The sequence below is a fragment of the Adelges cooleyi genome, unplaced genomic scaffold (assembly GCF_023614345.1).
Source record: "Adelges cooleyi isolate 19-005CV unplaced genomic scaffold, UGA_ACOO_1.1 ACOO_flye_CR_arks_rails_tigmint_CR_PRNA_21, whole genome shotgun sequence".
Lineage (NCBI taxonomy): Eukaryota > Metazoa > Arthropoda > Insecta > Hemiptera > Adelgidae > Adelges > Adelges cooleyi.
The window spans coordinates 9522785-9548630 of NW_026095871.1; the positions used below are offsets into that span (position 1 = coordinate 9522785).

At 34.5% G+C, this 25846-nt stretch overlaps 1 protein-coding gene across 1 annotated transcript in view; it reads right to left on the reverse strand.

The window, feature by feature from the left end:
• Positions 1 to 5113: 5113 nt before the first annotated feature.
• Positions 5114 to 25846, reverse strand: part of LOC126834801 (probable serine/threonine-protein kinase DDB_G0267686) — a 65151-nt gene continuing 44418 nt past the window's right edge. The window contains exons 3-7 of the mRNA XM_050566978.1: positions 24658 to 24723; positions 8138 to 8478; positions 7027 to 7600; positions 6594 to 6957; positions 5114 to 6511 (exon numbers count right to left, since the gene is read on the reverse strand). Coding sequence (XP_050422935.1) covers positions 6041 to 6511; positions 6594 to 6957; positions 7027 to 7600; positions 8138 to 8321 — 1593 coding nt within the window. The 5' untranslated portion in view covers positions 8322 to 8478; positions 24658 to 24723 and the 3' untranslated portion in view covers positions 5114 to 6040. The remainder of the gene's footprint in view (positions 6512 to 6593; positions 6958 to 7026; positions 7601 to 8137; positions 8479 to 24657; positions 24724 to 25846) is intronic.

Genomic DNA, 25846 nt, shown 5'->3' on the forward strand with positions numbered 1-25846 from the left:
AAAACGATACGAATATTTTTTGATAACTTTTTAAGTTTCATACGTTGATACTAAACACGGAGAAATATTTAGTAATTTTATAACATTGTAAATCAGACATTTTTTTCAAAAAGAAAAACTACAAAATTGCTATTATTTTAAGATCTATTAAGACATTAAGTGTCTCATGTACAATAGTAAATAGGCGAATAGGCTTAAAACCTATGCAGATTTTTATTAAAAAATATCGACCTACGTCTTCCGTTGTTTTAGAAAAACTGCTCTTGGAAAACATAGTTTTATGCGTTCTTTCAAATGTAGCAATCGAGACGTAGGTCCCTTTTACATCTGTATCATTGGAACCACCCTTTTCTTTTCAACTGCAATTTTTGTAAATTCTCCTAATGTGATTTTCACTACCGTGTTAAAAGACGGCCAACGGCCACGTGTGCCGAAGACAAGTAAACACTTGTGCGAGTCACGACGTTGAATCGATTATTATTTTCTCCTTATAGTCTTTTTTGTTATTTATTTTTTTTTAAATATATATTTTTTTTTGTACATCCGCTTCTGTCGTCAAACGACAAACTGGGATCAGACAAAACCCGCAGCGCAGTATCGCATCGCCGGCATATTGCGGGGTCGCCATGGCATGTATTTTAATTGAAACCAATTTGGTCCAATTGAAGTTAATAAAAATTCTCCGGTCGTTCCCCGTGGGATGTCTACGTCTCAACGTCACATTAAACGTGTCGTTAATGCCGCACGCTATTCTTGTTGATTTTTTATTTTCTTCACGCGATACACAGCCGATGATGCGGACAAATAATATAAATAAAACGGAAGGCTCCAAGATAACGTATGGGCGAGGTTGAAAGTGAAACGGCTCACTGATTCATCGATAAACACATTATAGATATTGTAAGGATATCATATAGAAAAGAAATAAAATATTTTTAAAAACGCTCTAAATCGAAAAAAAAAATACACTAGCATAATAAAAGCGTTTACGCTCTATTGTATTAGCTATTTGTTTGTTGAAATATTTCATTATTTTATTGCTTTACTATGTATAACCACGAGTGTGGTTAAAGCTTATTGTAGATAAAAGTATACATTGAAACAATAACGTGATGATCCGAGATTACACAGACTAACAAGCTCTTGACCATGTCGATTTAAGTACACAACAGATAGTAATGTAAAAAATGGAACATGAGTACTCTACGGATTAAGTGAAACGGTCGTCTAATTGAAACCGCTAAACACATTACTTTGTATTATTATAATTATTGTAGTACTGGGAGGGACAACAAGTAGCATTACATTAACATCGAATGAGCTGATCGAATGGCAATTGGTCGTTTTAGGTGAACAGAAAAAATACACATTTTTTTTGTTAACACGAAAGCGCGTTGTGTTGCATCTGGCGTCGCCTTATTACTACCCACTGAGCAATTATTATTATAATGAAAATAATAAATTATCAATTATACAATTATTATAAAAATAATTTCTTGATCGACTTCCTATGATTGCATTTTACTATAATTAGTAAGGCCGACCAAAAATAATTTACAAAATACAATTGTTTATAAATCTGCAATTTATTTGGTTAGTTCAATCGAATCTACACACACTAAACCGATAAATGAAAATACGTTTGTTTTCTTATTACATATGACTTATAGATTTTCTCTGAAGACGACAAAACCTTGAACCTGTGTAAACATACACATAACACAACAGCTTGCATCACATGTTGGCAGGTAAGCGGCGTTATCTTTAGTATACTTGATTGATTTGATTTTTTGAAATGTTTGATTATGATAAATAAGCATACCAATTGAAAATGAATGGTAGTAAAAATTGAACTATACTTTAATATAGTATTATACCTATCGGCGTTCGACTAGATTTCATGTTTTTTTTTAATAATAACTAATTCATTAATCCTACTTCTCAAACAAAGTGTAGAATATTTATATTACAGCTTGTGTTATAACATAAATTAATATTAATATGAAGTAGTACATTTTTATGTTAACACTAACAAGATACAATAAAATATTTGTTTTCTTTACAATATGTAGTTCAACTAGAACAATAGGTAGAAATGTCATAATATACTTTATAAGTGATATTTTGGTTAGATATTAAATAAAAGCACTGTCGCAAACATTTTTTTTCTCCTCTACAATGAAAACTAGGCGAGGAAAAGTTTCTGGTAAACATAAAAAGGTTGGATTTTTTTGGCCAGTCGCAAATGCATTATTCATTTCCCATTTAAGTAACCTACAAAATATACTTTGTCAATTTTTTTTTTTTTTATTGATCATTATTTTACAACCCGGCATCTATGGCCATTAGTTACAGATGTGGTGGAAAAAAGTTATTTACAATGGGTATACATTAAGTTTGCGTATTCTAATAGTTAAGAGCCAAGAAAGAGAATGTGTAATTTTTAAATTAAGTTATATAAGTCGGTTGATTTTAGGAAGTCGATCATCTTGGCATTGTTCTCGGGTTCTGGTCCTAGTGAAGTGTCAAGTGTCGCGTCGATTCCAATCCTTTGTCTGTCTTGTTCGTACTTGAGGCATTCGGTTAATATGTGTTTCACGGTCAGTCTTACACCACAAGCTACACATATAGGAGTTTCTTCCTTAGCCATTAGATAACCATGGGTTAGTCTCGTGTGTCCGATTCGCATGCGGTTTAGTATTGTTTCATCTTTCCTTTTTAGAAAGCTGTTAATCCATCGGTTAGTGGAACTTTTAATAGTGTTCAGTTTGGTAGTTTGTTGCTTCCATAACTGGAGCGATTTGTCGTTGGACATCTCATTAATGTCAATTTTTAAGACCCACCATTCTAACAAGTAACAAACGGCGTTTAAAAGCTTATAAAAAGTTCTTCAAGATTGATTGTAACTATAATTGAGTTTCGACAAGTAGTTTAGACGATAAAACCCTCGGAATATTCAGACAAAGAAAAAAGAAGATAAGGTCAATAAGAGCTGAAATAATAAAACCAATTCGATATTTTTGTTGAACATTTTTTCAATATTCCGAGGGTTTTATCGGCTAAACTACTTGTCAAAACTCAATTATAGTCACAATCAATCTTGAAGACCTTTTATCAGCGTTTAAACGCCGTACGTTAGAATAATGTGTCTTATGAAGTACCGAGATGTACCAATTTTTTATTGTGGTGGTAAACATTTTTTTTTTAATCGATTCGGTAGATATTTAAAAAGTTACTTGGCGTTTTCGTCGTTATTTGTATACAATTTGGCGCTCATAATAGAGTACGTCATATCTCTTATTTCGTAAGGCGTACGGCATAGGCAATTTCTAAAAATATATTTTTTTGGTAGTTTAACACAGCATCCTTGATAGCGATTTCACGTTTTTTTCCATCTAGACATAGCTAAACATTTCTTACACATTTAAAATAATGAGAACTTCATCTTAGGGCTTTCTTCGACTTTTTTGATATTATTTATCCAACATTCACTATTAATGTATTAATTCTGGCATTATATTTACTTGTATGTGTGCTTGTACATGTTGTACTTATGGTAAAATTTAAGTTTTTACAAAACCGACTAAAGACCCTAGTTAAAGTTCTCCTCTTTTTACCGGTATCGGTTTTTTTCCTATGACCATTTCGCATCGGCCCACACGCTTTGCGATTATTTTTTAAGGATATCTTAAGATGTACCAACCAACATAAGCGGTAGTTGTAATTAAGTTGCACTATAGAAAATGTATTGCAAAAATAAATTGAATTTAATTACTATTTTATTAATTAAAACGATGAACAATGTTGCAGTCATAATATGTTATAACACAAAGAAAAAAAACAGTGCGGTTGCATTTTAACTTCTTAGATTTTTGTTAGTAATAAATGGCTAATACAAATTAAACAAAAATTTCAGGCAGTCCTAAATATTGCATATGCACTGCCCCTTGAAAATGAATACAAATTAAAGACTTAAGAATGGACAATATTTTTTTAAAAATATTTTATAAATAAATAAACAACTACGTTTTAGCAAGTGAATTTTAGGCTTAGGATATTTCACCAAGAATTTAGCCTATGTTATGGTTCCTCCTTAATTTCCATGCGATACAATACAAACAATAACTAGGTAATACCGTTCAAAGACATTTACCAAAATAAATCAACAAATCTCATTAGGAATAAATAATGTTCATTAATCTTATACAAAACAGTTACAAACAATAAAAAACTTACAAAAATACTGAGTAGGTCAATAAAATACAAATAACATTATATTATCCTAAATAAACGTTATTATGCAAGTGTGTATGCATAATATTTTAAATTATCGTTGTAAATTATGACCTAAACGGCATGTAAATAAAAAATATGTAAAGACAAATAAAATAATTCTTACAACAAAACTATATGCTAAAATATAATATTACAATGTACATTAATCGTGTATATTCGAAAAATAATATAATATACAATATAACCATTTAAAATTTAATGAGAAAACACAATATAAAGATAATACATTTTATAAATCACAGTCAATATTATTGCAGGAATGTAATTGTCAATATTTTAACTCTCTATGTTGCGTACAAGGAGATAAACAATTTTTAATTAACCATTTAAAAACATTTAAAAATTGAACTGAAAAAAAAACAGTCAAGGATTTCTTTTTGTCATGTACGAAGAGTAATTATATTTTTTTGTCATACAAATTGCGGTTGTTATGGCTTATGGCACTAAACAAAAAAGTGATAGGTAATACACTATTTGTTTACATTGTATTTTGTTTTTTGCAATCATACGAACACAAATGTAAAAATAATAATATTAATACTAATGTCAGGATAAAAAAATATAAATTAACAATTAATTTAATAAAAAAAACACTTTTTATAGAATGTACATAAATTGATGAGTGATACAGGTTGTTTATTTAAAAAATATTTTGTTCAATTACGCTTTAGGCCTAAATATCTTAAAACAAAAATTAAGTAACGCAAATCAATTTTCTAGGTATAGTAATTTTACTTTTTTTTCCTATATTAGTTTACATACGTTTATATATATATATATATATATATATATTATACATTATAATTAAATTACTAATATTAAAATAAAAAGTCGGTGTTATGGTAGTCTTTATAGGAACACCCAACACGAATGAAACATTAAAAAAAAAGTATAACAATGATTAAGTAATCAATCCGTAAGTAGTATAATATTTCCTTACCTCTATCAAATAAAATTGTAATTTACAAACAAAAACCGTATATATGTATGTTTTGTCGTATTGCGTTTAAGTAAACAGTGTCGTTTTCTATCACAGGCCTCAGGACGGAATAGTACTAGAAAATAATACATAGAGTTGTGCAATAATTCTTTTCGACCACTGTAAACGTACTTTGTCGTTCAATACACTTTATCAATATAATATTAATCTATTTACATGTAATAAAAAAATGTAAATCTATATTATACATTACTTATTAAACTTAACTATTTAATACAATAAACGCGTGATAATAACAATAGCAATTACTATTATTATTATTTTTTTATTCTTTATTATTATCATTATTAATATTTCTTCTAATATTATTTAAATATCGATATTTTGATTCGCGGGCCGCTAACAATAATAATAATAATATAATAATACAATAACTATTTTTACTTCATTAATGAGGTTAACTTATTAATAATCACATATTTAAATCGGGGTTTTTCCTAGAGAAAAACATAATCGCGTTGCTCGGCGATCGAGCGTAAAAAACAAAACGTTAATTCGCGTAAAATAAATTACCGTTTTTTTCATAAATTTACCAAAAACGGGCACGGGTACCTATTATTAACGTACACGATAATCCCGAAACAACGACCTGGGACAGTCGAGTATATTTATTATGTGTACTTAACAGTTAAACGAAGGTCGCGTCGACGTTGTTGACGTTACCGGGACGGGATGGTAACGTGCGGCGTGCACAGGATCGGGATGGTAACGCGCGGCGTGCACAGGATCGGGCGGGTCGGGGGGCTATCTGGACGTGGACCGTCGGCCTTTGATGGTGGCCTGCGTGATGGACAATGGTTGTGGTTTGGCCGGCGTGGTGTGCGTGTGTTGGTGCTTAGCCAAGTGCGCTTTTTGCCTGAAACTTTTGCCGCACACCGGGCACATAAACGGTTTTTCGCCAGTGTGCGTCCGTATGTGAACATTGACCGAGTACTTGTCCTTAAAGCCTTTGCTGCATATGTGACAGTGGTGCAGCGATCGTTCTTTCTTGGCGGGCGGGTTGGCCGGCTGGTCGTCGCCCGAAACGGAAGACGCGGAGGCTGCGGACGCTGACACAGCGGCCGACGTCAGCTTCGTCTTGCCGTTGCCTTGGTGCGATCGCCGGTTGTACTTTTTGGCCGGCCTGCACACTGGCGGCGACGACGAAGTGGACACCTGTTCCGGTTCCCGGTGGTCCAGCACTACCGTGGTCGGGATCTGCGAGATATTTGCCACCTGCGGGTCACGGAGACGAATTATTTAAGCGTTAAACAACAGATCGTAGAACATATAGATATTATCAGCGGGCGAAACTCACCTCGGTTATGAAGGACACGAACCCTTGACTAGTGGGGCAGTACTGCTGGAACGACTGAGACATGTCGCTGTCCAGGCCATCGATGTATTGGAAGTCAAAGTCTGGCAAGAGGAGATCATCGACGTTCTGTGCGGCGGCGCCGTCGCCGGCCACCAGCAGCGACATCGACGGCATGTCGTCCTCGATCATCACGATCGTGTTGCCGTTGATGCCGTTACTGTTGTTGGTCGTGGCCAACACGTCTTGCATGTCCACGGTAGACGTCGACGGGTACGCCACGTCCTGCATGGACACCGGTCCCGGCGACGAGTTCTGGCTGTCGGACGCCGTCGACACCGATGGCTTGACGTCCTTATCGCCGTACCTGCGTAGGAGAAATTGTACGTTTAGGTAAATACAAAAAACAACATGACGCTTCGACAATAATAATTACCTCTGGTGATGATTGTGATTAGTTTTGCCCAGCAACGCGTTCCGGAGCAGTTCGTCGCCGGTGTACTCGCCCGGTTCCTGTTTGATATACTCGGTGGGCTCCTGTTTAATCACGTACCTGCCGTCCTGTTTGACGTACTCGGTGGGCTCCTGTTTGATCACGTACCTGCCGTCCTGTTTAACGTACTCGGTGGGCTCCTGTTTGATCACGTACCTGCCGGCGGGGTTGGACGAGTCGCCGCCGCCGTCCATCGACAATAGCGTCTCGTCGAAATTGGTGACCGCGCTGCCGCCCTGATGGTGATCGGTGAGCGCGGGCATGCACCACAGCGATTCGCCGGTACCGCCGTCCGAGTTGTTCACCACCTCCACGGTGTAGATGGCACCGTCCGTGTTGAGCGTTCGCCATTGATCGGCTATGTCCGACTTGTCTGGGAACGACGTGGGCGCGCAGTCCAAGTCGAAACCGTGGTCGCCACCGATGATCGCCTCGAAGCCGTTATTGTTGTTGTTATTACTATTATTGTTGTTGTTGTTGTTATTGTTGGCGAAAGTAAATTCGTTGTTGTTTCTCTCTGCGCATTGAAATACAACAAACTATTAGGTATTATCGTTATTACAACAATAATAATCATAGTTGTAAAAATAGCCTACAGTTCCATTAAAAAATAAATTCGGTTAAACCGATTGGAACTGATGTTAGAGATATTACATCTGATAGCATCTGTGGAATCGAAATTAGACAGATTAATGATTGGACCGGAACGAGAAGAAACACTCTTTCAGTACTATTCGACTTAGTACTATGGAAACAACGCAAGGATAGGATAATGAAGAAAAGAGTACAAAAAGTTCTCTACAAAATGTGTTCAAGTCTTTTTTATGAAAACCAATTTTCTAAAAAGGAGTCTGAGTCGTGGCAAAAACAAGAAAACGTGGCCGGGAAGACTAGTAGAAAGAGTTGTAAATAGAGTGGAATGTGTTAATTACAGTGCGGCGTGAATTATAGCAAACTATAAAAATAGGACGGCGAGGAGTTCACTCTTGGCCGGTTGTCGTTACCGTTAGTAATAAAAATAATAACTGTGATAGTATATAATTTTATACTTTACCCGACAGGGTGGGATCGTTCAGCAAGTGGTCCACGGACGTGTTGATCCTGTGTGATCCATCGTGCAGGGTTTCCAGATGAAGCCCGAGTTCCATTAGTCGCAGGCTCTCCCGGTTACCCGTGTCAGGGCCGTTGTCACCCGAGAACAACGCAGTCTTCAAGTAATCACTGGACGCTACGTCCATAATATTGCGCGATTGGCTTTGGTTGTCTACTACACTCGGTCGATCTGCGCCCAAGCATTTACATTTTCTATGCACAACAGCACAGACTAACCGAACAGTGGCAAGAACGAACAACGCGGTTGACGATTATGTGAAACGACGACAGCAGCGACTGTATCTGAAATCAAAACGACAGAAAATCGTCAGAAAAAAGGCCCTTCGAAAACGTCTTAACACATTATAATGTAATAATGATAAATATGATAATCACAGCTATTTAATTAAATGCAGGGTGAAAAACGATTTGTGTTGTACAATTAATTTTACCCACAATAGCTATTATGAATCGGTCATAATGGCAGGTGGCCGAGCAGGTATAGACGGTTTCCGCAAAACGATGCAAATACCGAATGTTCGACCACTAAGAATAATCGTTTTTCTATTGTGTAATCAACCTACTATTATGTAGCATTCGAGTAAGAATTTTGTCTACCCAAATTATGCGGGACCTTGAAGGGGGTTGAAACGCCTAAACTTTTTAAGTAGATGGTATATATGGGTAATTACTCTAAATATTATTATCTATTCTATGGTTCAACTGTGCAGTGAACAAATCAAGTGGATACAACACAGAGTCTAACGATTTCGTTTTATTACAAACGAATCGTACAAATAATCTTGAAGTACAAATAAAAAATCCTCTAAAAGTGTAAAAGTTAAAACAAAAAGTGACCTACAGCCTTAAATTGCATGTTACTTATTGTAAAAATACAATATTAGGTTAAGCATGGTCACATAATATACCACGCGGTATACACACCTACTAAAATATAGTAAGTCAATACAACTGCTCTACAACAGTGAAACTTAATGTCCCACTAATGTCCTTATACTCAGAGGCGGACGTTGGTATAAAAAGAAAGGTGTAATATGCTTATAATTATTTGACAACAACAAGTACAACTCGCATGCTAATGGGAAGTCCACCCAATTGGATATTTGATTTAACTCGATAACATTATATGGTTAAGAACCAGCTGTATATTTTCTGAACAATATGTATATATATCTGAACAGAGGTGAAGGAACCACAGCTGGAATGACTTATTTTAATGTATATTATGATGAAATGAAAATGGGCTGTTAAAATTAAATAGAACACCTTACGATACGGTAAACAAACGATCATAATATTTTTATAACCTCGATACACATGACCTAACCAATGCTTGGATTAGCTAAAATATGTGGTTTATTAAAATACAGGGTGATCCATCTGATGTAAGACACTCATTTTCTCAGAAAATATGAATATTTATATATTTTTCAATACTTAGAAAACGTTTACCTCCATCGCTTGTACGTAAAACAAGTATGGATCTCGTTTTTTTTTAAATGAGATCATAAGTTTTTAGTTTTATGTAGGCAAAAATTTTTAAAAATTGTTAGAGTTTGAATTTGTAATTTTCATCAATCTCTTCGTTTACTATGGCATTGTATGGATTTGAATTCAAGATCAATATTCGTTCAGTTTTTACAACGGTAGCACAACTAATTCTCATAAAATAATAATATTGATCCCGTCGATAACATTGTCACCGTCACTGTAGTATAAGGAAAAAAATATTTTCAAAGTATTTTTCAAAAAATCCGAGTGTTTTACATCAGATGGATCACACTGTATACCAACGGACACATATACAAATGGTCATACAACGGTAAAATAATTTCTACCTAGCTCTATAAAATGTACAGAGGCTAATAATAGTTAAAAAAATAATAATGATGATAATTATGTTTATAACTATCGGTGTTGTGACTTGTGGTGATTACTAATTATTAATATTACACTCAGAATGTCAGAAAACTGTGACCTACGCCTTGCGAGGAGGTCGTTTGAGCCTTTTTATATTTACCTAAGTATAATCATTAGCGCTCGTATTTGCTTATAATTAAACGCTTAAATAGGTACCATAATATATATTTTGTATTGCCATTGTTATAATAAATCTGTCCTTCGGCAGTAATTATTGTAATCATAATTTGTATAGTAAACCCCAAAAAAATCAAATAACGACCTGAAAATAATTCAAGTGTGGTCTAATAAAAGTTTTATTTTCATACAAAATATGTACGCCAAGTATAATTATACTTAGGTAAACAACATAGGCGAAACAACACGTTTTTGATAATCATTATGTTGTTGTTGAAGTCTTCGGGAGATAGCCGATCTTATGGAGAGAGGTTCCTCGCTTAGTTCATGAACCTAAATGATGATTTTTGTTTTGCGTTTTGTATTTTTTTTTTTAGCCAAAAACAACTTTCACACTCCGGTCGTTGCTCCGTAATTAAATATTGGATGCACAAAAATTAATATACAACTAAAACTGTAAATTATTCAAGCCACTCGCCCTATAAAATAGAATAATTATTATTTTACTGTGACTGAAAGTTATTTGACAGTTTTGTTTTTGATCGATTAAACATTCGGTTCATACGACTAAACAAAGTTCAATTTTTATACTACATTGTGACGCGAGATATAACGGTAGAAATAGTATATAGATATATTTTTATTTAATAGAAAATATATGTATGCCTATTACATGTTTGATTTTTCCATTACAGATTAATGTGTATTCCTTCAATATCTACAGCAGATAATTAATAATAGCTGCATCATATCAATTTCATTGTGTGCTGATCGCTGATATTAATATTAATTTTAGAAGGATAAATCATCCTTTTCGTCTTGGATTATAGAAATGTTTTTTTTATAACACATATTTTATTTTGGATGCAATATAGTTTATGAGAGGTTACTTTTATTTTTGTTTTCTAAATGAGTTTGTGAAAGTTGGTAGTTTTTATGAATTTTATTGCGGTTGGATATTTATTGGGCCGCTGCTAAGGCCTATTTAGTAGGTTTTCAGCTAGGCTGTATTTAGTAAGTTTGCCAATAGTTTGCCTATTAACTATAATATTCATTGTATATGCTAGCCGTATGTAGATCTACGTGTTTATACAATATTATGTCATCCCTCTATGTTATCTATTATAAAAAAACATATAAAATAAATTGTGTATATATACAACATCACAATTGTCTTGTGGCCGACACAGGATAATTATTCTTCGTTGTACACGGTTTCTATTAAAAATCATTAACGCGTGTCGTCGTTTGAACTTTTTGCCGAACCCGCAACAGCCGAACCAAATAAAGATTTAGCTACACGCCCCATTATAATACACTTACTTAATTTGTCGTCAATCATTGCTGTAATTAAACGGCGCGGCGGCGGTCCGGCGTCCTATCGTTTTGCAATCGTTGTTATATAACAACACATACAGATTAGGTTATACTTATACACACACAGAAACTATATATATATACGTATGTATATACGGTAGTCTAAGTGTCGGGGGAGATTTATATTTGTAAAAAAAAACCCGTACCGTTTAAATCACAGCGGATAGGCAGGCGCAGTTTGCCCCGGACTATACCGGTGCACCGGCGTCGAGCCAGACAACGACAACGAAGAGTTTGTTATACTAACATTATTATGCTTCGTTGTCGGTTTACAAGTTAAGGCCCATCGTCGAGTCGAGGCCGCGGTGAGAATGAAAATGTAAATTTCATGTAGACGTCATGGGAGTAGATAAAGAGAAGGGGGGAGGATGTCGAGTAAGGTTTCCCCCTGCCAAAATTTTCCTTGGGTTTTGAACGGTTAAAACTTTCCAAGTATTTAGTGTCGGTTGATTTCTTAAGATTATTTACCCGTTTTACTCACTGGTACGCGCGGTTGTGGACTTTTGGGTTTGTTGTGAATTGCGTCATCGCGGTCATTAATATTGATTATTTTCAAGCGCTAATTCATCAATCACCCGGAGCGGCGGAATGCGCCTTGTACTTGGAGTGTTTCCGGAACGTCTTGCCAAGCCGTGGAGGGAAAGGGGGAAATTTGATTGATTTTAATGTTAAAACGTTGTAGGTCAAATGCTAACGCATTGTATCAGTGACGATTCCCAGATTTTTCCATAGGCTGATTGAGTCATCCTATAGACTGGTAATCTATCCGTCCATCAAAAATCTCGCCTATGGCGTGCAGCTTTACTGAACAGATTTAATGCAAATGATCCTTTATTGGCCTTAAACGACTTATTTGCATTTAGGCGTTGTGCGTAGTAACGTCGAACGATTAATTATAATGATGTAATCATTTCTTGGAATGTCATTTTGGTACCAAATTTCAACCATAAACTGCATTTGATTTTTTTATTGACTACAAGGAAAAAATTATGCATTTATTTTCGAATAAACATATTATTTTCAATATTATTTAGTCCGCTACCGGTTCGGACAGAGTAAGTATATTGCATGCATTAGAAGTGTACAACGGCATACTTTAAGATGCTCGATGTAAAGCTGCGAATAGAAGCTTCGATTATTCCATCTTAAGCCCATCTCGGACCTTATTATATCCGTTTACAGTGCAACAGTTGTCAGTATATAAATGAAAAAAAAAAGCTTTATACGCCGGATTGGGATCTGGCACGTTGCCTTCATCGCCGTCGCCACGATTGTGCGATTTGTTTTTTCTTCTTCTCCTCGTAGATTATAATAATATTTTTGTTGTTCTATTATTTATTTTCCTTTAGTGCCCGCCGCTAACAGCGAGGTTCACCCGTATGTCGAAACGTTCGGTGTACATAACGACCGTGTATAGGTATATAATATATAGTATCGTTGTGGGTATACCTATACCTACCGAGATACTTGGAAACATTTATTATACACGCACTCACCACCAATACACGAATAACCCGGGGCCACGGTAACCTACTTACGGGTCGGCATTTTGCTCTGACACACACACACACACACACACAAGTCGCTGAGTAAGTCTATACACAACCGGCCGCCTTGTTTTTTTTAATGTGTATCCGATCATACACGGTAGCTTTGCTTAATTAATCACCGGGATTTCTTTTCGGGATGCCGTCGCTAATGAATGCGCCTATTGCACTTGGCACTGCAGCGCTTAGCGTGTGTGCGGAGTGCAAAACCAGAAAGATTAATTAACAAAAAAAAAATCCTCGTGTGCAAAGAAAACGTGAAACGTCGCCAACAGCTGCGGAATCGACGATTAGAATGATATTTAACTCGTCTAAACAAACACACGGTCCACGCACCGAGCACAACATGAGGTAGCATGTATTTTATTTTCCCTTGAATGGATCTTACATCTATCGAGACAGGGTAATGGGGAAGACGGGCGTTAAAGTCACAGAAACGCTATGTTATGCTTGATATTATGTGCGGTACTTTAATAAAACAGTAATACCTACATCTACTGGGATTAAAGTCTTATTATAAACTCTTTGTGCACGACAACAGATTCCGATTCAGAGACTTCCAATCATAGAAATAGATACGCATGATACGAGACTGCTCGTTGAGAAAGACAATTACTGGCTTAGTCATTAAATGGGTGAAAATGATTTTAGTTTTCCATGAAAATATGTGTTATTTTCAATTGTTATAAATTCTTATCGCGGTCGAATTTTTCACATTAATAATTTTAATCGATTTCGTTTTGAAGTGTTTCTTCTGTCCTTTGTCCGGTATGTAACTAACGCATTTCTGATTATCCACCTTGCCTAACGAAAATCCATATTTAATGTCATCTTCTTTGATTCACCCCGATTTATTCCATTTACATACACCTCACCGTTGGTAACTCATACTCACGGGTACTCTGTTTGTTATTTAACTTGTCAATAAGTCTCTTGATCTTTAGGTCACCACAATCATTCCTTCTATAATATTATAACAGTAATAGAAATTAGTCGAGAGTGACTTAAACTTGGCTTTTTAAATTAGTCTGTTAATTATAAACGATAATATTATTAGTAATAATAATGTATTACACTGCCTTATTGAAAGCCTCGTTAAAAAAACATCTCAAACGACTGTGAGTAAAAGACAAGTGGGTACATTATGTAATAATTTAAAGGTAGATTGGGTGTACCTTATTAGTGGAACAGTACAGTTTTGGGATCTTTGCGCGATTACTTTTCGTTTAATTGTAATGGCTATTTGTTGCGAAACGTAGACTTCAGAGAGAAATAAATATTTATACTATTGGACGGTGTAAAATATATCATAACAGCCGTTCACGATATGGCAGATATATTATCGTAATCATATATAGGTACAGGTAATACAAATGGGTTTTTCTAATGCAGCCGTGTGAAACGCGAGACGTGATCAGAAATAAAGCGACACAAAGTTTCGCAAAACACATCAGCGGCTGTCACGCTCAAAGCGTCCTATACAGCACATCATAATATATACATAATTATAATTGTCTTATTATTATTATAATAATTGCAAACGATCAAGGAGCCAAGTCTCATCGGTAAGTCCAAAACGCTTGCACAACACCGGCGAATTTTGGTGGACGATTATATTAGGTTATATCTTTGTTATTATTATTTTTTTTTAAATTATACTATAGTCTGGTTAGTCAGTCACTATACTTCGGATTACCTGTGTATTGCACAACCGACACGTTATGAACCGAGCTGTTCTCGGCGGCAGCGCGACAAGTTTGACTTGAATCCCATATTATATGCATGTATTGCAAGATATGCAACCGCAACATAGGGATCGTTGCGGTTGTGTTTCGTGGGAAATGATGCAGCCAAACTAATGGAAACCACGCTATAAGGTCGGAAATAATAATAAAAAAAAAATGCACAGCGAGAAAACAGTATCGGCAATAAAAACTAGTTTGGTATGTTTCCACAACGCGTCAGCGCGCAGTAGTAGGGCGTGGTCCAAAAAAAATTATTATTAAAATATATACCACTTGTTAAATTCTGGTACAGAGAGATTTCAGACACGTTGCGACACAGCATCAAAATGTAATTTTTCGTCCACAGATGTTTTTGTCACACCATTTTTGGACACTGACTCCAAATTGTACCGAATTTAACCAAGTCGTTGGCATCAGCTACTAAAAAAGCACACGGCAAAATTGTTAAATTCAAAATAAGTACCTAATCACACGAGCGACTTGCACGCATCTTAACAAAGACCCGCATGTTCTGTGACGAAAGTGGTTTAAATAAGAAACTAGAGCTGATTTGTGGGCTTCACTAACCGAGTTATTTTGAAAATATTGGGACTAAATGAAACTATCCTCGTGTAACCTATTCAGTAGTAAAAACTATTATAAGCCGAGTAATTTTTTGACATAAAGTAGAATCATATTTCAAGTGTATAGCCGATGATCGTTTACTGTTATAAATTAATCAATAACCAAACTAACAAAACCTATATGCTATATTTTCCCTTATTAATGTTATAATGGAAGATTGTAGCTAAATAGAATTATTACTACCTAGCGGATAGTGGGGTTTGATAAAATACCAGTAGCTTTGATGTTTGAGAGTGATTATTTTTTTAAAAACTAAATGCTGCAGTAAAGTTTCTCCCGCCGACCTAGATGTGCCTGCTCATCGTCTCTCTGAGAGCAATGCCTTTGCTCGTATAACAATATTGGATATTATACTTACGAGAAAATACCGGCGTGCACTTTCTTCAGAGTCGAACAAGAAACAACGTTGAACGTCATTCCAAAATATTTTTTTTATAAGAATTAAAAAAAAAACTATATTTATAGGCGCAAAATGCTATTATCTATCAGTTTTGCTCGTTATAATATGTGTGTACATATCATAAGCATGTACAGCTGACAACATAATAATAATAATAATGTTAAGTATTATAATAGTGACCTGTATTTTGTCAAGAATGTACGATCTACTCGTGTGTGTGGTGAAGAACGTTAGAAGACAAGACGGACAACATGTACATAGGAAGTTTAAGCGTCATACCGATTGGTTTATAAGTCATTAATCATTTTAGTACCGAAGAGTTTTTGCTCTGGCGCGCGCATTATTATATGAACCGAGTATCGTGCAAGCTATAAAAAACGATTTCGCATCGAAGCTAAAAAAAATATGATTAGTCCGATGGGCGCACAGACCTCTTGCAATATAATAATAAAAATTTCGTGCTGTCCTTTGAGTTGGTCGCTACGATTTCTTTTTGTCTCCATACATCATCAATACACCCTGTCCTCGTCGTCGTCATTGGACTTATATATTATACACGAACACATATAATACTATTTATTTATATACTACCTACCTAGTATTTATTACAAGAGTATTAATTATTGCCCGCTCTCCGGTGGCTGTTGGCCGGTCGTCCGGGTGGTAGCGCCGCGGTAATTATCATTAGGATCCATAAGAACCGAATGAGTAATGTCACTTATTATATTATATACATATATATTTTCTCTTTCATCACACGCAAAGCATGAAAATAAAAATTGACCGCAAGGTTGCCAGAGCACGCGATATTTTTTTTTTTAGTTTAATATCTGCAGTATGTGTGTATTATTTATATATATATATATATATATAATATTTCATCTGAAAGCAGCTCAAGCACTCATGTGTGTATAGCTAAACCTGTTTGTGTGCCTCGGGTTGTATTTTGCTCCATATTCAACGCGTACAAAAAATATCAAATAAATAAAGTCAACTAAAAAAAAAAAATATATATACAAGTATAGTACAGTACACGTCACACAACGCAACGGCTCTTAAATGGTTGTTTTTTGCCGGTAAATTATATATTCTCGCAGCGTTCAATTTAACCTATACAGCAGCGCGTAGGCGGTCGACGGTAAAAAAACATAAGAAATAAACACAATTAATAATAATAATAATAATTAAAAAAAACAAGTAATTATTATGAACGTTCATTTAAGTGGAGGCGAACAGCTGACATGTAACGACAAAACTGTTACGACCGTTGACAATATGAGTACGTTTTAAAATTTAACATTACATAAAAAAATAATTGTATCTAAATTTTGTACTTTGTAGTTACAGTTAGTTTCAACGGTTACAAAATTAAATATATATTGTTATAAATTACAAATCCAACTTAACGACTAGATTAAATTGTATGTAATATTACAGAGACAATTTGTTCAAAAGCAACCTAATGAAATGTGGAGTTGTGGAAAAGCACTAGCAAAGACTCTTAAGTGCAAAATGTCCGCTTAATCGTCAATCCAGAATCGAGCTGTATAAATGGGAAAAGACACAATCCCCGTTTTGCTCGACATGTAGAGATGAACAAACAATTCGACTTATTATCGACGGGTGTCCAAATTCTAAACTCGAAGGCTAAGATGAGTCATCTTGGATTAACTTGGAGATGCAACCTACTATGAAAGTTTCCAAATTAACTTAAAAGGTTTTTTTGTACTTCAATTATGATTATTATTAATTAACAAAATGTCATATGCAAAATTAAAAAAAAAACCTAACGAGACCCCTCATATAACTTATTCACCGTTTACCAAATACTTGTTGGGGAGGATTGTCAAGGATATTTTTATCCTAGACTCTTAATAGGGTCGCGTGGTCATGGATTTAATTTCCAGTTTCAATCTATCTTCAACACACAATCCAAATAAATTGTTGTTTCTTTTTTACATGCATGTGTATCCATTTCTCATCGACATTGGTTTATTTGATAAATAATGAAATAGAAATTCTCTTTTTACAAACTACGCCGGCAGAAAGTATTTAGGCGCCGATTCCACACAAATTCCAGTCGGCAATCAATAAGCGCACTGAGAAATAAATAACGACAACAACGCTAATAATATAAAATAGGATAATTGCGATTTGTCGCAGCGACGACGTCCTCTTTCGCGCTATCTCCCACAACAGTTTGCCCCTAATAGATCTCAGTCGCCTCGTTTCGATTTACACTTATATTTATTTATATTATATACTACACTATTATTATTGTTGCTATATATATTATATACATAGGTATATTTTTTTTGTCCGTGCTGTTACAACGGTGCTTGGCCGTACCCCTTTCGCAAACTGGCTCGCGTACCGGAAAATAATGATTTAATCTAAAAATAGAAGAAAAACGGAACCAAATGTTTGTTATTGGCCGTGGTGGCGTCGAATGTATAAAATATATAAACCAGAGAAAATAATATAAACAGTACAAATCGCCGTTCCATTGTCATCAGACCAACGACAAGAATAGCTGATACAATATGACGGGTCGGACAACAACAATAACAGTAATATTGTCATTATTATTATTAATAATGCCAATATGCTTTGGTAAAAATTGAAGTCGAAGAGTTTGGAAAACGGCCGGTCGCCAATTATTATTCTTTTATTTCTCATTACCGCGTTCTTATCATGTCCATAAGGTCCGTGTATGTGCTGATCATTAATCTATAGGTATCGTCTGTCGTGATCACTATGTCGCCGACGACAGCTTAAAAGCTGTACAGAAGTTGTAAGAAGTCATAATATATTTTGCTACTGTAAGCAAATATTGAAATGCAGTCCTCGTCTTGCATACCAACTAACCGCTACGGTAGTCCTCGTTTCTTTACGACCAGTTTGCCTGATATGGCGCATGTGAAATTAAATAATTTCAGACTTAAAAAAAAAATTGAATAAACTCACAACAACCGCTTATTTTTCTGCGAACTGCTTTTTCAGTGCACGTTTTGTGCCCGTCCAAATCTGACGTTGGCGAAATCGACAATAGTCATGTTTTATAATGTTCGAAAAAAAAAGAATAAAGAAACGCGTAGCGCTTTATATATTATTTTACGGCCAATAAAGTAAGGAGCCGGATAAATTAGCGAAAATTTATAGCCTAGTAGGTTTTAACTGGTTTGGAGGCAGTAACCATTTTGGTAGTTACAAAATCATTCTCGAGAAAACATTTCAACGCGAATTTATGGATAGCGTCGTAAAAATTAAAAATAAATTTTTTTAATAATGTTATATAAAAAAATTTGTTTTAATATCTACATTGATTATATATACAAATACAATGTACATGCGGTTACATCATATTTACATTATACACACATTTACATTTTACAACCACATTTTTTATTACATAACAAGCTTTTAATTACACCGAACACCAAAATAAATAGTACTCCTAAAATAGTCCTTATTAAAGGTGTGGTTTTTATTTATGCTATTTTGGAAAATCGTATTTTGCTAGAAGCACCCAAGTACAGAAAAGTAACTTAACTCTAATTAGGGGCCACTAGAATCAATGGAAAAAGTACTTCTTTGTTAATGACTGTAAACAGCTTTTGATTGTAGCGCGGTTTTTGCAATACTGTACATATTCATTTTCTTTTTGACATTTACACACTTTCTCGAGCCAAACAAAACGTCTGATTAGCCTGATTTATAACTACAAAAACACACCATAAACCTGCAATACCGCCAGTGTCGGTCTTCTTCTTCTTCATCTTCTCCTTACACTCCCAACTACACGAGGTCAGCCACCCTAACCCTACACCTCCGTAGATCAAGATCTCCTACATCTCGTTCTATCACCTCAGCTATCCTCATATCACTCTTTATTCCGTGTATCCATCTTTTCTTCGGTCTTCCTCTGCCTCTCTTTCCCTCTTCATCATCTTTATAACAACTTTCACTGCCAATGACGGTACTTACACATTTTTTTTAGAACTAGCCCATCAGAATATTGAATCAAATCACATTAATTAAACATTTTGTCAAGTATTTTTAATAATCTATTTCGTTTAGTTTAACGACACAACACGATTGCGTTGACCGGTCATAACTATTTTATGACTACGACATACCTTATAGTATAAAATTTCTATGAGGTAGAAGAAAAATAAATCCAAATCAATTGCAGAGGCGTTCCACAACATCGCCGTCGAATGGACAATAAAACTCCAACGGCCAACCTTTTGCTAAGAAAACGTCTATGCTCAATTTAGGTCACAATTTCAACTAGGTTATTTTCCTTATTATATTACATTTACTAGATTATTATTATTATTACTAATACCTTTTGTCCACAAAACGATTATCGTATAACTGAAAATCATTATATGTCGTAGTGTCCAATTTAAAATTACTATTGTTTATTTTGTTGTACAAACACATTCTATACATCTCTTTATTATGCGTTATTGAATCGAAACAATATATTCTTGCGTGTCGGCGACATGCGATAAAAAATAATTTTATTAATTTGCAAGGTATGGTAGAAAAAAAAATACATTTAAGGTTAGGCAGTAACAATTTGTTCCGCATCGATTGGGCCCGTAAAGAGGTATTTATCGAAAATGCACAAATGTATTGGTGCACCGCAATTGCCTATACAGCGCGCCTTGTAAAGAGTCTTGAGACGAAATTAGGATACATAACGGTGTTCGCAAACATTGCTATACGGCGACAATTGCCATGAAATACTACAATAGGCCTATCTAGGATGTTATTAAAGACGCGTTAAAACATTTGTCTCTGTCTGCGATTAATACATTAATATAATAATACATTTTTACTCGACTCACTCGGGCTGCGGCCCGCAGTTGATGAGATACTATATTATATATAGTGTGCATTACACAAAACCTTATGGCACGCATGACCCAATTTTTGCGGTGTATATAATTTTTTTTTTTATGATTATTATTATCGCTATTTAACGGCAAGACTGTCCTCACGAAATGCTCTTGTCGTTACGAGCTCGGCACCTAATGTTTGGCATTTCCATTGAATGAAAAAAAAAACCAAACACTTGTCTATTGTATGCATTATATTTTTTTTTTTGTGTTCAGCCTTCGACAATTTAATCCATTTCGGACCACGCGGCCACTCATAAATCGAAGTCGAGTGTTTATTAAACTCTATTTTGAATTTTTATTATTATTGTTATTATTATTATCATTATTATTATTGTTCGTTTTATGAGTAATTACGGTTAGGTACGGTTAGTTTTGCTCTTGAACGAAATGCCTCGGTCGTGCGCAGCATTAATATCATAACCTTACCGTCCACATGAAATATAATTTACTGTACACAAATGAAAAACACACGAATTCATGCAAATTTAAAAAAATTATGTTCACTCTATAGAGGTCGCCGGTGTGGCTTTTATTATTCCAAAATGCAAAGCGTCTAAAATAAATAAAGTCTTATTGAAATTCAGTTGGTTAAAAATAATTTACCGCTTTTGTTTTAATGTTTACGCGAACAAAATTCTGAAATACAAACAAACCGGAATTTGGAAAAAAAACAATTCGCCTAAAACTTGAAACGCTGGGAATAATAATCTTAATAACTCTAAATAACTAGTTATTCATTTATTTCAATGTAAAACTTAAATATTTTGTGATGTAAAAAACATACATCAACAACCGTTTAAGAACTATTTCAGACTAAATTTAAGTCTAAATTAAACAAAATTTTGTTCACATAGACCAAACATAATAGATCAACTATACATTATGAAATCGTCTGGTTGTCCTTTACCTTAACCCATACTAATGGGGTCAGCCAGCTTAAATCTTCTTTGTTTACTTCCTACATTTCCTTTTTTGTTTTTATAATCTCCAACAGTTTCGACTGTACGTCTCCCTGAAAATATTTTATCTCTCTTACCAGTTTTACTTTTTAAACCCCCGCTCCCTCTTCTTTCAATATGCCCAATTCTCACACTATTCTGCCCGGTTTGTTCTACCGTTAACGCAACTCCCAACTATTTTAAACAGTTTAAACGAAATAAATTACAAAAAATATTTCAAATCAAGGCGTTTCAATAAAATTAATTGGACTGCTCGTACCTCGTGTTTTCCATGTTCATATAAGTTCCATGTAAGTGTTTAAACGCTTTCCCTGGGCAACAATTAATCATTGATAAATTAGAAACGTATTTAACGCGTTCCAGCGCCGACGTTAGGTCGTGACGTTTTTGAAGCCTAAATACTAGATAATTTAAGTACCTACGGCGCATATTTTAAAGCCAAAATCAGGCCCATTAATTAATATATACATATTAGTATATGTGTATATGCTTAACGATTATTTTCAAACTGCGCTAGATTATAGCTTAAAATCGTAATTTGGTATTTTTAGTTATAACTTAATCAACACGACGCTAATATCATTTAATTGTAAAAAAAATGTATTTTATAAAACGCTCGAAAGTCAATGTGTAACTGACAAGATAAAACGCCTAAATCTCCACTTTTCTTACTTTATTAATGTTATTATGTAAATTACCGGATCAGTGGTATAGCCGCGATGATTGGATTTTGTTGAGTTTTTACACAACGAGTGAGAAGTACACAATCTTCTACTGTGGAAGTTTACCAGGTTTTTATTATCGGATAAAGAAAATCTGAATTAATTAATATTCATACTAAGGATCTAATAAAATTCGACCAAAATACAATGTTAAGATTAACAGTAGCACTTGTACAGGATTGTGATTACGTTTACGAGAAAATTAGTGCCTTACGACGTTGAGCACCGTGTATAGGATTATTATTATTTTTTTAACTTCAAGGCGTGTCGCTGCGGTCACTACGATTTATGCCCTTTTAGAAGATTCCGAATGGCTCTTGGCGGTTTTTGTATTACTCATAGGTAGCCATGTATAATATCATATGGTAATAATGTACCTATAAACCATGCGCCGGTGTGTCACAGTTGGTTAGTATTTAAAAAAAATTATAATTGTGTCTAAGAGCAAACATTCCCGTTTTGTTTCGGCAACGTACCCAATAACAATAATAGTAACAACGATAATTCGGCCAAGCCAAAAAAACCGGTCGTCCACGTTCATTGCCGTTTACGCTATATCCTAGAGGATTACGAATTATTTACCAGAATTAACATAGAACACAAACCGGGTTTTCTTATCGTACAGTTGTATCTTAAACAAAAAAAGTGTCGGCTAAACGAAAAAAATCACCATGGTAAACGGCAAAAAATGCACCGCCCATTTGAAATAATGTTCTACATCATGTTTGTGTAGATGAACCGCACGATTTACTGCAGTACTTGTACACAATTTAATATTGCATGCATGCATGCGCCACTCCTGGTAGTTATTTTATGTTTGAACAAACACAGAGCTCCAATGGTAATTCCTATTTTTTTTATTCACTCGGAGTTCGTTATTGATTTATTTTGCATGCACTTAGATCCGCACGCACTTCATATTATAGTGTAATAATAATTATTGATACACCACAGCTAAGCCATCTTGCACACGGTGGGAATAGTCATTAGACTTAACGCCTCAGGCGTTAAAACTGTCTAAAAATATTCTCGAAATAACAGTCAGAATCCTATCTTAGACTTACAACGGGAAAAGTAACATCTTGGATGCAATCGGTGAATAAAACAAGCCTTCTGAATTTACTTGAGCGTATTAAAATGTTTAACTGTATTACTACATAATTTCAGAAGTAAATAAAAAATCACCGGAATCACCAAAAACCTCAATCTTATTAATAATAATGTGGTTTGATTTGATAAAAATCATTGGTGTTGATTTTGTAAAAATCTTCTGTCACTATGATATAACAGAATAATTTTTAATATGTAAAACCAATCGATTAAAAAATTATTAAAACTTGAGTGGGATATTGTATTCACACTATTTACACAACTAGAACATGCAAATATTCCGAAACGTTGGCGGACCAGTCAAGCTGCTCAAGTGTGAGTAATTAGTAACCTCAAGTTGTGTAATTAGTGTAAAAACCAATCAATTATTTATATATTTGTTAAAAATATTGTTGAGACAACAAAATTGTATTGCATAAAATTTAATTTATCATTTTATTTAAATCGTTAATGCAAAATTGATAAAATAGCTTATTTATAAATTAAAACGTTATTAAATGGATAAATATTTTAATTATCATTACTATGGTTTTTCGTTCGTTTTATATAATAACAAACAAATCCTCTCTAAAAAAAAGTCTTTAAATTTGATAAGTAATACAGAGATTGACCCTGTTTTCATACAATTTTAGGTTCTACATTTTTTGATAAAAGTACAAAAAAGCAGTGAAAATAAATTAAGTTTAGGAAAAGTTTAATAAATAACAAGAAAATAATTATAGTTTATACATCAACTTAAAGTTGTTTGAATAGTAGTCGACAAATAACAAATTTTGAATAGTGAAATTACTAAAAAATCATATTTTCTTTAAATTAAATTTAAAAAAAACTATATTATTATATTTTTAAAGATCTAAGATTTTATTTAGCGATGTAGCTATGTGGCTATTTTTGTGGGGCAGTCCGGTTGCTTACACATTGATGATTAACTGTCTTACAAATTTTCAAATAAGCTGGTAAAAAAAATACATATCATGGGAATAAATAATAAAATAAAATGACCGTCGGCCAAAAAGTAAGTACGCACCTGGTACATATTGTACCCGTCCGAATTAAGCGCACTGCCGCTGTCCATTAAACTGCATTTGTGGGTCTGAAACAGACAAAAAAAACAGTATAGAGTTAATACAATGAACCTATTAACAAGAACAATCCGCAAAGCGGTTATAATTGCTATCGGTTGCTTCCATCGTGGTCAGGTGTCTAAATAATAAATATATATCCAGAACAAATTGTGTTCGCGCAAAACGTCCGGGGATTATAAAAGTACAAAAGTAGTTTGTAGAAAAGAAAAAAAACTAAAAATTTTATGCGTTATTTTCACGGACACGACGGCAAATTCTTCCAAAAGTGGAGCAACGTGCCAACGACTGCAGTGGACGTCCATTCACAACGCCGGCTCTTTTTTATTACAAAATATTGTGTCTAATACCTTTACGTACACCTATAGGATTGAGTTCTCGCCGGCCAGAGATTGTGTACAAAATATAATAAATATGCTGAGAACAACTCCACCCACGTTGTCGTCCGCGGAATCCCCGACGAAAATCTAACTTGTGGGTAAAGCAATCGGGATGGGCACACATACTTATATACAATAAATACATATAAATATATATACAAATTATATACATATTATAGTAAAATAACAGCGTTCAGTAATAACGCATCAGATAAGTCACGACGACCAACGTCTCCTTCGCATCGTGGTCGCGGTACGCTGAATCCATAACGGTTAGGTTAGGTTAACCGGTCAAGTATTATTTTTTATATATGTATATATAAATATAATATGTACCAAATGGTTTAAATAAAACGTAACGAATTTTCAAAAACCAGTTTTTGTTTTTTTTTTTCCGTTGGTAATTATGAAAACCGAAATTCTCTGACGACGTGCAAAGTTGTTTTGGCGTTCATTAAAACAAAACCAAATGCATAAGCGTGAGACGTGCAAAGCGAGGAGGCGATACCTATATTGTGGTATAGTATAGCAGTTTGTGGGTTAACCGAAATACAGATTATCTTATATGCATTTCAAAGACGCCGAGGTGTCGGTAGCCGGACTCGGAGAAAAAAATAAAACCGACCGCAGCTATTCTGGGTCATTGGAACGGGCGAGCAATTAGATTTGAAATTTTAACAAACTGCAATTTTCGTCGTCCCGCGCTCTGTGCCGTTGCTTGCAAATCCACAAAGGTAATACACTTAAGTATAAT